Below are 16,189 nucleotides of genomic sequence, written 5' to 3' on the forward strand. Positions count from 1 at the left end.
GTATTATTTCAAATAAATTATTTATATAGCTTAGCTACGATATTGATATTCAGCCAATCAAATAGCTACCAATGATATTTCTGCATGATGGTCAACATTTGTCGTATCGCTGCTGCGTTGTCATGGAGATTTAATTTGTTTCTCTATTTTTGAACATAACTTTCGTCTCAATCGGAACCAAGAATGGCTTTGTACGGAGATGCTGGCATTGTAGGTATCCGTTTGTCTAATTTAGCTTAAATGTTCTATGAAAGTATATGAAAGCGTATGATTTGTGATTTTAAAATTTTATTTTCATTTACATATGATAAAGCGTGTGTGAACACGCCAGCATATCGTCGGCTAACATACGCTCAGATCCTAATCAAATAAGAGTGATGTTTGACTTGTACGCTGGTATTGAGGTCTAATATGGGGCTTGTGGCTATTGATTCCCTCCCTAAGGAAATCAACTTACGACCTCTTGAATTATGAGGAGTTCTAATACAGTCTTGTCTCGCCTTAGCAACTTTTCGCCGAGTTCCTACCCAGGATATCAAATTTGGGAAGATGATCGAGTTAATTGAGCTCCAATATTTGTCTAGTACTTTATTTTATCGGCTTGAGAAGGGTATAAAACCAAACTTGACTTCAACAATACTTTTACTCAGAATATAAAGGGGAGTAACTAAATATGGTTAGACTTCTCAGACGTTCTAACGATTCTTCTAATTTACCGCTATTAAGACAAACATTCTGAAAACATCGGTAAATTTTGGGAAGTACACCCGCACGATTTTCACTAAGAAAAAAAAAAACTCGGATCTTTTGCGTGGAATCAAGTACCCTGACCTCGTAATGTGTCGCAAAAAAAATCCGAGTTTTTTTTTTTTTTTCTTAGTGAAAGTCGTGCGGGTGTACTTCCCAAGATTTACCAAAACATCTTTAGAATTCTTGATTCTTGAGATTATCTTCCTTCTATATTTGGCGTTGGTCCCAGTTGCCATCTAGAAGCGGTGATAATTTCAGTAAATCAAAAATCCATTTTGTATGCTATTCAATACAACCTTCTTCGTTATAGGTGTGTGTGTGTGTGATCATCATCATTTAACGTCCCTTTTTCTTTGCTGGGATGGTTTCTACAGTTGGATGCCTTCCCTCCCTAACGCCGACCACTTCACAGTGTTCTGGGTGCTTTCTTGCGATGTCAGTGGGGTATACTATTGAGAGATATGAAAGAATGGTCAAAGGACAGGAGTAAGGGACTTACTGAAGAGACGAACATATGACTTCCCCATCGGGAAAAAGAGAGAGTAGGAGAGATAGTGTCAAGGTGAATATGTAACACAGAAATAGGATGAAAGAACAGAAAAGGTGAGTCATCATCATCATCGATTAACGTCCGTTTTCCATGCTGGCATGGGTTGGACGGTTTGACTGAGGTCTGGAGAGTTAATGGCTGCACCAGACTCCAATCTGGTCTGGCTAAGCTTCTACAGCTGGATGCCCTTCCTAATACCAACCACTCCAAGAGTGTAGTGGGTGCTTTTTATGTGCCACCATCACAGGAGCCAGTAAGGCGGGCCTGGCAATGGTCACGTTTGGTTGGTGCTTTTTACGTGCCATCGGCACAGGAGCCAGTCAGGGAGTACTGGCATCGGTCATGATCAGTTGGTGCTTTTTACGTGCCACCGGCACTGGGGCCAGTAAGGTGGGCCTGGCAATGAATACTTTCGGATGGTGCTTTTTATGTGCCACTGGCACAGGAGCCAGTCAAGTGGACCTGGCATTGACCATGTTCGGATAGTGCTTTTTACGTGCCATCAGCCAGGGGCCACCTGCCCCAGCTACAATATTGGTTTTACTTGACTCAACAGGTTTTCTCAAGCATATCATATCGCCCCACGCATCAGGAATATTCTTAACAGGACTGGACGTGTGTGGCTGTGATCTCACTTTAGTTGCCGGGCCTTCTCAATCACAGTGTTATCTCCAAAGGTCCCAGTCTTCTGTCATTGCCTTTTGTGAGGCCCAATGTTCTTAGGTCATGCTTCACCACCTCATCCCATGTGAGTGGGTATGTAAATGTGCTGGAGTGAAACTAGTTTGACAAATGATTAGAAATGGAGATTAAATTGGATACAGCAAAGAGTGAATATCAGTTTGGGGTGGGGGAGTGAAGGAAAGGAAATAGGAGTGGGTGAGAGAGGAGGAAGTGACAAGGAACAGTAGAAGGGATGCAAGTGGCACCCAAATGAATACAAGGTTGGAGGGATGGGTGTTTGAAGACGAGTTCTGAGAAGTGGTGAGGCTTGCCAGAATGGCAGTGCTGTTGAGATTGGACAGGCAGCCTTCACAAGCACAGCATATTGTCATTCATCTTGATCCTTTGTCATCTTCTCAGAGAGGCTCACCATTTTAAGGTCAGTCTTCACTACTTCCTCCCATGTCGTCATGAGTCTCACTTTTTAACAGGTTCCATCCACATCTAACCCTCAGCACTTCCTTGTATGGCTGTCCTCATCCATCTGCATCACATGACCATACCAGCACAATCTTCTCTCCTGCACACCACATCTGATGCCACTTGTGCCAAATTTTTCTCTTCACATTTGTACTTTTTCATACATGTACACTGATGAAGTACATCATTTCTTTCTAGTCTTTGCATGTCCTCTGCATTCACAGTTCAAGTTTCACAACCATGTAGCATAGATGTATGTACACAAGCATCATACAATTTGCCCTTCACTCTGAGAAAGAACCTTTTTGTTATCAACAGAGATAATAGCTCTCTCAACTTTCTCCAGCCAGTTCTTATTCTAATAACTATAGTTTCAGTACACCACTCTCCATTGTTAATAAGGTCACTTATATAATAGAAACTATTGTAGTGGCGCGTGTGGCCGCCATCTTGGGAAGTGCCATTGCGCATGTGCAAGGGACTTGCCGTCAGCGGAAGTACCCGAGCACGCATGCGCAATGCAACAGGTGCAGAGAAAGAAATAGCGTTCGATCTCTTATCCATCCAGCGGTCGTTGTGACAGGACGTTCTTCCAAGCTGTCCCAACTCAACCACGACATGTGGTCGAAGCTTCTTTGGTATTCTAGCGGCATGCCTGTTCACCCAGGAATGAAAAGGCTCTACACCAACCTAGAATAAATTATTGATCTGTTGTTACCGTTATCTCTCGTGTTGTTGTATTTCTGGATTCAATGATTAATATAAGAACTGGGGAGAGATGGCCGAGCCGTCATATCTCATCCAATTCTTATAACTGGTGACCCCCGACGTGATACGGAATCTCTCATACAACACATCCAATTCTTATAACTGGTGACCCCTAGTACGAACATGAAATTATCTCCCTAACAACTCGTCAAAAATGAAGAGACGACGTAAAAAAAAAACAACAACACAAGAGACGAGGGAATGGAACAACCCACCCAACTGCAACAGTTTTCTTACCCCGGAGAAAAATACCATACAGCCTGGAAACTGAACCATCAACTACTATGACACAAGCCGCCGCTTATTTCTCTCACCCACGTGTTTCTTTCAACACCAACTGAGGCCGAGAAAAGAACAAACGAGGGAACAGTGATTTCTCTTTTCGCCTGACTCCACATGGCTTGAAAAACAAACAAAAAAAAAACAAACAACGTTGCTTCTATCTATTGTCTTACAGGACAACACACAATATCATCCAATTCTTATACTATTTACTGCCTTTAAGGATCCTCTTAGGCTTTTAGTGCTTATTGAACCTATGCACCTTCCACAAACCAAATCTACTTTCTGTTAATCTTCCTGTGGTTCTACTGCACCTCTTATGTATCCATAGTTTACACTGAGTACAACTTGTTCAATTTCTGTATATTAAACAGGTCATTTTCCTGAAGAGATTAGTATCCTGTCTCTTTTCCTGCTAATTAAAACTTTGGTCTTTACTAATTTAACTTTAAGGCCTTTTGATTCCAGGTTTTACTTTTATACCTGGAATTTCACAGATATGCATGCATCCATCCAACCATCCAACCATCCATCTATACACACACACATAATGTACAAACGTGCATTAGGCAGTGTTATCGGTTTTTACTGTCAACAAATTGTCTACTACAAAGGTAAAGGTGATACTTTAGATAGAAATAATTACAGAGGTATCAAATTATTGGATCAGGTGATGAAAGTTATGAAGAGATTCATAGCCCAACTAATTAGGGAGAGAGTTAGTCTAAATGAGATGCAGTTTGGGTTTGTTCCAGGGAGAAGCACCATTGATGCTATATTTCTAGTAAGGCAACTGCAGGAGAAATACCTAGCCAAAGATAAACCTCTGTTTTTTTGCTTTTGTTGTTGTGGAGAAAGCCTTTGACAGGGTCTCCCGGTGCCTTATCTGGTGGTCAATGTGGAAACTAAGGATAGATGAGTGGTTGGTAAGAACTGTATAAGCCCTGTACAGGGACAATACCAGTAAGGTGAGTGTGGGCAATGAGTATTGTGAAGAATTCCGAGTGGAGGTAGGGGTCCACCACAGATCAGTCCTCAGCCCCCTCTTATTCATTATAGTCCTCCAGGCAATAACAGAGGAATTCAAGACTGGCTGCCCCTGTTTCAGGTGTGGAAGCAAGGTCTAGAATTAAATGGCCTTAGAGTTAACCTAGCAAAGCCCAGTCTTAATAAGTAGGAAAGCAGACATATCACAAATCCCTTCAGGTAGATGGCCCTGCTCAATCTGGAGAAAAGGTGTAGGTAGAAACTCCATAAAATGCACCCAGTGTAAACTTTGGACACATAAAAGATGCAGTAACATCAAAGGAAGGTTAACAGGGAAATAAGCTATTGTATGTGGAAGATGTACAGGTACAATCAATGCTGAAAATGTGCAGAAAATAGACTCCATCAACTGCCAGGGTGGCAAGCTAGAGGTAGTAGATAGCTGTGAGAATAAGATTAAGCTGGGCAAAGCTCAGAGAGCTCCTACCACTGCTGGCAACAAAGGTCTTCTCTCTTAGAGTGAAAGGCAGATTGTTTGATGCCTGTGTGCAAACAGCTATGCTGCATGGCAGTGAAACATGTGCTATGACAGCCGAGGGCATGTGTAGGCTTGAAAGAAATGAAGCCAGTATGCTTCGCTGGATGTGCAATGTCAGTTTGTATGTTCAACAGAGTGTAAGCATCTTGAGGGAAGAGTTAGACATAAGAGGAATCAGATGTGGTGTGTAAGAGAGATGACTGTGCTGGTATGGTCATGTGATGCATATGGATGAGGACAGCTGTGTAAAGAAGTGCCAATCTCTAACTGATGAGGGAACCTGTGGAAGAGGTAGACCTAGGAAGACATGGGATGAGATGGTGAAGCATGATCTTTGAACTTTGAGCCTTACTGAGGCAATGACTGGTGAGTGAGACCTTTGGCAATGTACTGTGCTTAAGAGGATCCGTCAAGCCAAGTGCATCTGTGCTGGTGGCACGTAAAGAACATCTTTTGGACGTTGGGCCTCGTAGAGGCGAAGTGGCCGAGTTCCTTTCAAGAGTTGAGCCTCACGGAGGTAAAACGGCTGAGTTCCTTTTGAGTGTTGGGCCTCATGGAGGCAATGACCAAGACCTTTGGCATTGAGCCATGCTGAAAAGAAGACCCTCAAGCCAAACAAAATTGCAGTTGTGACAGATACTGGTGTCATACAAAGTGGCACCCATGTTGGTGGCACGTAAACACACCCCAGTGTCAAGCAAATGACACCCATGCCAGTGACATGTAAAAGCACTCATTACATTCTTGAAGTGGTTTGCATTTGAAAGGGCGTCCAGAGTGCCAGCCCAGTCAAACTGTCCAACCCATGCCAGCAGGGACTACGGACGTTAAATGATGATGATGATGATGATGATGATGAACAACATATCCTGTTTGTGTTAGACACACGTTAGTAAAAAGTTCTTAGTAGTACTGTAATAGAATACATTCTTTGTCACTTCGGTACTTCTGCACCAGTTAAAGAAGTATTTTCTGTAATAATGTGGTTGGAAGAGAAGAGCAATATGGCAGAAGATACAGTTAGGGACCTTCTGCTGATTAATATTCCTTATTTCTTTATTGCCAACAAGGGGCTAAACACAGAGGGGACAAACAAGGACAGACAAAGGGATTAAGTCAATTAGATTGACCCCTATGCGTAACTGGTACTTAATTTATCAACCCCGAAAGGATGAAAGGTAAAGTTGACCTCAGCAGAATTTGAACTCAGAACGTAACGGCAGACGAAATACCGCTAAGCATTTCGCCCGGCGTGCTAACGATTCCGCCAGCTCGCCGCTTTAATGATTAATATTCCATTAAGATTTTCAGAATTTTCTTGACAAAATCAAATATGACATTGAATTACTTTGAAAAATTTCAAATGAAAAATATGAAAGTATGGATGATAAAATAAAATATTACTTGACAATAAAACGTGTTTAGTTTAATTTATCTTTAAACATTCTTGTTCTCCTTGACAATATTTTGCATGCTTGTACTGTCAAGTAAAGTGTACCTGTTTCGTACATCTGTTTCTGTAATTGATAAAAAATCATACATTCGTATCAGATTCCATGTATCACTACAGCATTTGCCAGGAACTTCCTTCGGTTAAGAAAACATGCAGCTATCATCATCATCATCGTCATTTAACATCTGGTTTGACTAGAGCTGGCAAACCAGAGAGCTGCACCAGGCTCCAGTTGTATGTTTTGGCATGGTTTCTATGGCTAGATGCCCTTCCTAACACCAACCACTTTACAGAGTGTACTGAGTGTTTTATATGTGGCACCAGCACAGGTGCTTTTATGCATGACACCAGCAGTTATATTAATATATTTGCAATGAAATATCCTCCAGGCCCCTGACTACTGCACATAGGAGGCTTGCTCTCCCTCATTACATAACCTACATGTTATACCTCTTCAAACCCTGGTCGGTTTTAAAGCTGAAAATAATGGTAAGCCTAATCAGTAGTAGATGAGGTTATTCTGGGAGCTTCTTAGCCAGAATAAGACCCATTGATGAGCCACCTTAATGATAAATCTTCATCAACTCTTGGATACTGTTGTCTTTAGGCCTAGAACCCTTAGGGCTGGTTACTTGGTTTCCTGGGCATACAAGTGACTGAAGCCACAACATTAACCCCTGGACAGGATGCCAGTTTGTTGCATGGTTACTCATTTACAACTGGAGTGAACATGAAGTGTTTTACTCAAGCACACTATTCACTGCCTGGTCTGAGAATTGAAACCGTGATTGCAAGATCATGGGTGCAACACCATAGCCACTCAGCCCACATGCCTTCAATTTATAACCATAAAAGTGAGATTCTGTCTGTCTGGGACCCCTGTATCTCAGTCAACATTTGTTCTATATTGATATATTATACCTTTTTGGAATCAGGATGATCCTAGGATTGAAAATCTGCCCTTCATTTGGTTCTTGAACATCCAGCATTGGGATCTGATTTAAAAGGATTTGGGTTGCTGTTTCTTGCAGGTAAAGTTTGGCTGATTCATGCCATCTTGGTTGGTGTTTGTCAGATGATGTCAGAAATCAAGAGGGAGATAAATGACATTCGCTTCGTTAATTTTACATCAAGATAAGAACTTTGGGACAAATTGGCCAACAGCTGGGATCCAACTTGGGACCAGAACAAAAGAATGATTGAATTACAGAATTAATTCTCATCCATCCTTAACCTCTGATCAAACATCACCAGGGCAAATAGTCGTTATAGATGTATTATAGTCATGCTATTTAGCTCTCTTTAGTTTTGGGCCACAGACGCAATTTGCCTTCTACATAGGAGGGCTAATTATAGATGATATTCTTTTATTCATTTCAGTCATTTGACTGTGGCCATGCTAGAGCACTGCCTTTAGTCGAACTAATCGACACCAGAACTTATTCTTTGTACGCCTGGTACTTATTCTATCAGTCTCTTTTGCCAAGCCGCTATGTTACGGGGACATAAACACACCAACATCGGCTATCAAGCGATGGTGGGGTGACAAACACAGACACACAAATACATACATATACATATATCCACTCACAAGACTTTGGTCGGTCTGAGGCTATAGTAGAAGACACTTGCCCAAGATGCCATGCAGTGGGACTGAACCAGGAACCATGTGGTTGCGAAGCAAGCTTCTTACCACACAGCCACTCCTGTGCCTCTAGTTACATTATTTTCTTGAATGATGATCTCAATGGGCATGTTGGATAGCACTACAGTGGCTGCTGCAGAATACATGGTGGCTATGGTTATGATTGTGGGAATGAATTGGAATCAAGTCTCATAGAGTTCTGTGATGTAAATGAACTAACAGTCAACAACTGCAACACAAACCTAAAGAAAGCAGTCGGCCATTAAATTCCCCTTTCAAACAGAGCCACAAAGATTTCATTCTCACCAGGAAATGGTATGAGTAGAAGGCTGTAAATATTACCTCTTTCCCCAGTGAAGAATATACCCCTCAACATTAGTTATTGGGGAATGGCTTCAGAATAAGAATTAAACAGATTGAAATGCAAAAGAAATTCTAGAGAAGGAGAGTGTGGTAAGTGAGACATCCTAACATTCTCCTAATAAATACATCATCATCATCATCATTGTTGCCGTTTAATGTCCGCTTTCCATGCTGGCATGAGTTGGACGGTCTGACTGAGGGCTGGCAAACCAGAAGACTGCACCAGGCTCTGATCCGATCTGGCAGCGTTTCCACAGCTGGGTGCCCTACCACACTCTCCTTCTCTAGAATACATGTTTTTGATTATTCTCAATTTTTTTTTAATATGTGCATCAGGAGAAGATGGAGGTAGATAACCTAGGGCCACAGAGGACAACAAGGAGTTTTTACAATACAACCTGCTGAAAGCCAGAGACCATTGTCATGGCTGGAGCAAGATATCAGTGAAACATAAGATAACATGATGGTGCTACAGGACTTTCGGCTGAGCAATATGAGTTAAAATACAACCATGAAAAGAGAGAAGAAATCGTTTAATGTTCGTGTTCCATGTTGGTATGGGCTGGACAGTTCCACAGGATTCAGCAAGCCACAGGACAGTGTCAGCTTTGACATGGTTTCTGTGGCTGGATGCCCTTCCTGTGGTTTGGGTACTTTTTATATAGCTCCAGCAGCAGTGAAGTCACTAAGAAGCATGCAAGAGAGGAAAGGAACAAGAAAATTGGATAACAAAAGATTCTATGAAGTAACTGAGAGAGAAGCTACATGAGAAGGCACAGGCATGGCTGTGTGGTAAGAAGCTTCTTTCTCAAGTTCGGTCCCACTCTGTGACACCTTTGGCAAGCGACTTCTACTATAGTCTTGAGCTGACCAAAGTCTTGTGAGGGGGTTTGGTAGATGGAAACTAAAAGAAACCCATTGTGTGTATGTATGTATATATAGAGAGACCAAAGCGCAGGAGTGGTTGTGTTGTAAGTAGCTTGCTTACCAACCACATGGTTCCGAGTTCAGTCCCACTGCGTGGCACCTTGGACAAGTGTCTTCTACTATAGCCTCGGGCCGACCAAAGCCTTGTGAGTGGATTTGGTAGGCGGAAACTGAAAGAAGCCTGTCGTATATATGTATACATATATATGTATGTGTGTGTTTGTGTGTCTATGTTTGTCCCCTCAACATCGCTTGACAACCGATGGTGGTGTGTTTACATCCTCGTAACCTAGCAGTTCGGCAAAAAGAGACCGATAGAATAAGTACTAGGCTTCCAAAGAATAAGACCTGGGGTCGATTTGCTCAACTAAAGGCAGTGCTCCAGCATGGCTGCAGTCAAATGACTGAAACAAGTAAAAAAGTATACCACAATATGTATATAAAAAGGAAATCAAAAAATAGGACAAGAACACAAAACATCCAGACAGCTAGATGATACAAAAAAGGGACAACAAAACATCCAGACAGAGGATACAAAAAACGGACAAGAAAAAACAAGGACGGGTCATTCAAAGTTTTCTTTCCTCAGTCAAGTTCCAGATTATCTTTGCAATTCCGTTTTTTTTCTGTCCTTGTTTTTGTATACATTCGCTACTTTCTTCCAAAGAATCTAATGCTCTTAGCTTAGTTTTTTCCTTGGGGCTGGCCAGATTGGAGCAATCTCGAGTATAACCAGCCAAAATTGCGAAGATAATCTGGAACTCGACTGAGGAAAGAAAACTTTGAATGACCCGTCTGTGATTTTTCTTCTCCCTTTTTTGTATCACCTGTCTGGATGTTTTGTTGTCCCTTTTTTGTATCATCTAGCTGTCTGGATGTTTTGTGTTCTTGTCCCATTTTTTGTATTCCTTTTTATATGTATATATATATATATAAAATGAGTGTGTGTGTGTGTCTGTCTGTTTATCTGTTTGACAACCAGTGTTGGTGTGTTTACATCCCTGTAACTTAGCAGTTTGGCAGTAAAAGAGACCAATAGAACAAGTACCAGGCTTACAACAGAAGTACTGGGGTTGATTCAGTTGACTAAAAATTCTTTGAGGCAATGCTCTAGCATAGCCAAAGTCTAATGACTGAAACAAGTAAAAGATAAAAGATAACTCAAAGAGAAATCAAAAGCAGAAGATTTACCACTTCTCTGCAACAGAAGATCAGAAACATGAAGTATTCTGGATTGCAACGCAGAATGTTAGTGTAGATGAAGACCTGTTTAGGGAGCAATGAGAAAAATGAAGGTTGGAAACGTTATCACAAGAGGTTATTGATTGTGGAAAATGTATGGGTGGAAGAACTGTCCCAAACATAGGGAGCTATTGGAAGAACTGTCCCAAGCACTGGGGAACTATTGGGTTAGTGCATAATTATTCAACAAAAACAATAACAACATGTAACAAAAACATCTTTAAATGATTATTCTGGGGTATATTCACCATCTACACTTTAATTACTGCTTCTCATTTGCTTGGCAGATGGTCAGACCATCATTTAATGATGTTTTTGTTAAATATTGTTATTGTATTTCTTGAATAAAATTTGCTGAAAAAAAGTCGCAATACTTATGCACCAACCCAATATATAAAATACATTGGTCAAATAGTACATCACCATTTTATATTGGGTTGGTGCATAATTATTGCTGCTTTTTTCAACAAATTTTATTCAGCAAAAACAATAACATATAACAAAAACATCTTTAAATGATTATTCCGGAGCATATTCACCGTCTACTTCAATTACTGCTTCCCATTTGCTTGGCAGACGGTCAGACTGTCATTTAAAGGTGTTTTTGTTAAATATTGTTCTTATTTTTGTTGAATAAAATTTGCTGAAAAACAGCTGCAATAATTATGTACCAACCCAATAGTTATTGAAATGGACAGTGGTATCACCAAAATGCCATTAAAGGTATGAAATTGAGAAAAGCAACATCTCTATCAAGTATAGCTGTTGAAATGCTGAAAATATCTAGCAAAGGTGCAAAATATCCACCCTGTTCAATCCTCTATCTCACTTCACTTATATTCACCTTCCTTTAACACATCTCTCTTTTACAACTGAGTTAATGGTGTGTCTCCCCTACAGCAAGACACTTATTCCTGTTCATTTATCATACTTTAACTTCTCATCACCAGGTAAAAAGCAACTTCCCTCAATACTGCTCACCATTCAGTTGAGGAGCCTTGTCTTGCAAGTTCACTCTCTTCATGCTATTAGACTCAGAAAGTTTTGTGAGGATTCCATTGGACCCAATTTGCTGACTTTTCCAATGGCACACAAGTGTTGATGAATGGTTGAATGACCAAATCCAAGCTTTTCTGCCAATTCCTCAATAGTTACGATGAGATTTTGTTCCGCCAGGGTTTGCAGGACATCCTTGTCAAGCTCCACAGATCTTCCAGGATGAGGCTAGTTTTCTAGGCTGTATTTTCCAGCTCTAAATTTCTGGAACCACTGTTGACACTCGCTTACCCTTATCGTCCGATCCCCATAAACTGCATTAATATTCCTCGCACTTTCCATTGCGTTATTGACTTTATTGAACTCATGAAGCAAAATATGCTGAATACGCTCCTTTGTCATTTCCATTATAACTATGAAAAAATAACTGTTAAAATCGAATTACACTCTTCAAAACCTGCACTAAGTAAAAGGTAAAATTACTACCTGTTTTTATAGCATGTTGATGCAGGTAATTTATCCCGTCCTCTTCTGACTTTTAGTTCAAGCAATTGAAAAAACCGCATTATTTATGGGACGACCTAATATTTTACCTCCCACATATTCTACTGAAAATTACAAGCTTCAATCATGATGAAAGACAAACAGCATTTACCCATTAGAGGATATTTATGAGGCTTCTTTTCATGTGTGTGTACATATCATCGCCATTGTTTTAATGTCTGCTTTTCCCTAATGTTAAAGGCGGCGAGCTGGCAGAATCGTTAGCATGCCGGGCGAAATGCTTAGCGGTATTTATCTGTCTTTACGTTCTGAGTTCAAATTCTGCTGAGGTCGATTTTGCCTTTCATCCTTTCAGGGTCAATGAATTAAGTACCAGTTGCATACTGGGGTCAGTCTAATCAACTGGCCCCCTCTCCCCAAATTTCAGGCCTTGTGCCTAGGGTAGAAAAGAATGTCTATTTTTCCCTGCTTGCATGAAATACATTAAGTTTATTGAGAGAGATTTTCTACTGTTGGATGACCATGCTGTCACCCACATTCACCTCTTTCTAGGCAAGGTAATATTTCCCCATAGCCAGACATGTTTTTGTAGAACATTGGAAATGAAAAACAATAGTTGTATGACACTCATATACTCATTTACAACTATCACATGATGTCAAAACAAGGAAATACAAACACACACACGCAAACACACATACACACACACACACACGCACTCATTCACACACTCACACACACATGCACTCATTCACACATGTGTTTGTATGTATGTGTGTACATACACATACATACATTCATTACAAATACAATCTGTTAGAAGAACAGTAAAAAGATGCAAGACTTTTCTCAATTTCAGAATGTGAGATTGTTTTTGTTCTCCACATTACAAGGATGTAGTTTTGTATCTTTGTTAAATACCAGCTTCTTCCAGTGGAAGAAACATGAGGGAGTCATACCCAATGACTGGTGTAGCCCAACTAATTAGGAAGAGAGTTAGTCTAGATGAGATACAGTTTGGTTTTGTGCCTGGGAAAAGTACCACTGATGCTATATTCCTGGCAGGAGAAGTACCTAGCCAAAGGTTAACATTTGTACATGGCTTTTGTTGTCATGGAAAAAACCTTTGACAAAGTCCCCTGATCCCTTCTCTGGTGATCAATGCAGAAACTAGGGACAGATGAGTGGTTAGTGAGACCCATACAAGCCATGTCCAGGGATGTTGTCAGTAAAGTTAGGGTTGGCAATGAGTATAGCAATGAATTCAGTGTACAAGTAGGAGTTCACCAAGGATCAGTTCTCAGCCCCCTCCTGTTCATCATAGTCCTCCAGGCAATAACAGGAATTTCGGTCGGGCTACCCCTGGGAGCTCCTCTATGCTGATGATCTTGTTCTTATAGCTGAATCACTACCAGAACCAGTGAAGAAATTTCAGGTGCAGAAGCAAGGTCTGGTATCAAAAGGTCTTAGAGTTAGTTTAGCAAAGACCAAAGTCTTAGTAAGTAGGAAAGCAGACAAATCCCAAATCCCTTTGGGGAGATGACCCTGCTCAGTATGTAGAAAAGACGTAGGTAGAAACTCAATTAGGTGTACCCAGTGAAAGCTATAGATGCATAAGTGGTGCAGCAATATCAGAGGAAGGTTAACGGATAAGATAGTCTTTGTTTATGGAAGATGTACAGGTACAATAAACACAAGAATGTACAGAAAAATAGAGTTCCTCAATTGTCTGGGAAGATACTTAGAAGTAGTTAATAGCTTCCGTTACCTAAGTGAGCAAGTCAACAGTGGAGGGGAATGCTCCAAGAGTGTAGCTGCGAGAATAAGAATAAGCTGGACAAAGTTCAGAGATCTTCTACCTTTATTGGTAACAGAGGTCCTCTCCCTTGGAGTGAAAGGCAGATTGTATGATGCCTGTGTATGAACAGCTATGCTGCATGGCAGTGAAACGTGGTCTGTGACTGCAGAAAACATGCGTAAGCTTGAAAGAAATGAAGCTAGTATGCATAAAATTGGGCATAAGAAGCATCAGATGTGTGCAAGAGAGAAGACTGCACTGGTAAGATCATGTGATGCATATGGATGCGGACATGAGGACAGCTGTGTCAAAAAAGTGCTGGTCCCTAACTGTGGAAGAGGTAGACTTAGGAAGACGTGAGATGAGGTGGTAAAGCATGATCTCAGGTTGTCGGGTTTCACAGAGGCAATGACAAATGATCGAAACCTTTTCCGATTTGCTGTGCTTGAAAAGACTCATCAGACCAAGTGAAATCGCAGTCATGGACAGTGGTAGTGACATGTAAAAAGGTACCCGTGAAGGTAACACATGAATGGTACCTGTGCTGGTGACACATAAGAGGAACCCACTACACTCTTGGTGTGGTTGGTGTTAGGAAGGGCATCCAACTGTTGAAACCAAGCCCAGATTGGAGCCTGGTTCAGCTCCTTGGCTTGCCTGTTCAAGTCAAGCCATCTTATCCCACCAACATGGAAAACAGGCGTTAAATGATGATGAGGCAAAAGAGAAGGGAACATACATACATATGATGGTACTTATTACAATTCTTCACAGGGACATCTAGTTTCATATTGGCCAGAAATCCTTGTTGCAAGGATTACAGCATAGTATAAAACTACAACAAGTCCATGTGAAATTTTCGGCTTTCCAATATCCACACGACAGGTGACCACAGCTGGAAGTTTTGATCATAGGCCTTCTACAATGGGGTTCACTGAGTGTAAACAACAACTATAGAGGTTCCAATCCCACCAGTGTCCTTATGTCAGGGGTTCTCAACCATTTTTTGCTTTTGGATCTCTTTGGTTTCTTTTTAACTCAGATGGACCCATCATCAACATTGTTTAATGTCTGCTTTCCATGCTGGCATGGGTTGGATGGTTTGACTAGGGACTGGCAAGCCAGGAGGCTGCACCAGGCTCAATCCAATCTGGCAATGTTTCTGTAGTGGGTGCTTTTTTACATGCCACCGGCATGGGAGCCAGAGGGGGCTGGCACTGACATTGACCCCTCTCCTTGCCACCGATGTTATCCAAAAGAAAGGCAAAGGCTGATACAAGTTGACCCCAGTGACGTCGCAACTCGTTTCTACAGATTAGTGAACTTGGAGCAATGTGAAATAAAGTGTCTTGCTCAAGAACACAACACACAGCCCTGTCCGGGATTCGAACTCCCAACTTCACGGTCGTAAGTTCGATGCTCTAACCACTGAGCCATGCGCCTTTACTTGCCTGTATAAGAATATTATAAACTATTTGGAGAGAGACCTTCTCTTTGATGAGTGATGTTAAAGCATCCTTTAGGGTATTATGTGTGATTTGACTGCAAGTACATTAATAATATTTGAAAACTTGAGTACTACGGGGTGTGAGAGTGGACTGTGGGAGTGGGAAAGAAGGAAAAGCCGCTGGCTGGTGATAGAAAGGGACCTAATTCCGTAACATATCAAATATTCCTAACAGAAAAAAAAAAATTTTTTAATCAACACTGAGAGTAACCTCCCTTGACCCATAAACTGAAATGCTATCACTACATGATATATGCGGCGAGCTGGCAGAATCGTTAGCACGTCGGGCGAAATGCTTACCGGTGTTTCGTCTGTCGTTACGTTCTCGGGGTTCAAATTGCGTCGTGGTCCACTTTGCTTTCATCCTTTCGGAGTTGATTAAATAAGTACCAATTACACACTGTGGTCAGTGTAATCGACTTAATCCCTTCCTCTGTCCTTGTTTGTACCCTCTATGTTTAGCCCCTTGTGGGCAATAAAGAAATAAATATATAAGGTATGTATAAGGCGGCGAGCTAGCAGAGTCGTTAGCACGCCGGACAAAATGGTTAGGGGCAATTTGTCCGTCTTTACATTCTCAGTTCAAAGTCCCCACGAAGTCGACTTTGCCTTCCAGTCTTTCAGGGTCGATAAAATAAGTACCAGATGAGCATTGGGGTCCATGTAATCGACTTGTCTCACTCCCATAGTTGCTGGCCTAGTGTCAAAATTTGATACCAGTATATAAAGTGTGTGT

General features: G+C 41.2%; 1 protein-coding gene across 1 annotated transcript in view; it reads left to right on the plus strand.

Moving 5' to 3' along the window:
- Positions 1–80: 80 nt before the first annotated feature.
- Positions 81–16,189, plus strand: part of LOC128247056 (uncharacterized) — a 30,580-nt gene continuing 14,471 nt past the window's right edge. Inside the window, exon 1 of the mRNA XM_052965794.1 lies at positions 81–214. Within this exon, the coding sequence (XP_052821754.1) occupies positions 184–214 (31 nt within the window). The 5' untranslated portion in view covers positions 81–183. The remainder of the gene's footprint in view (positions 215–16,189) is intronic.

Source organism: Octopus bimaculoides, chromosome 2, assembly GCF_001194135.2.
Source record: "Octopus bimaculoides isolate UCB-OBI-ISO-001 chromosome 2, ASM119413v2, whole genome shotgun sequence".
Lineage (NCBI taxonomy): Eukaryota > Metazoa > Mollusca > Cephalopoda > Octopoda > Octopodidae > Octopus > Octopus bimaculoides.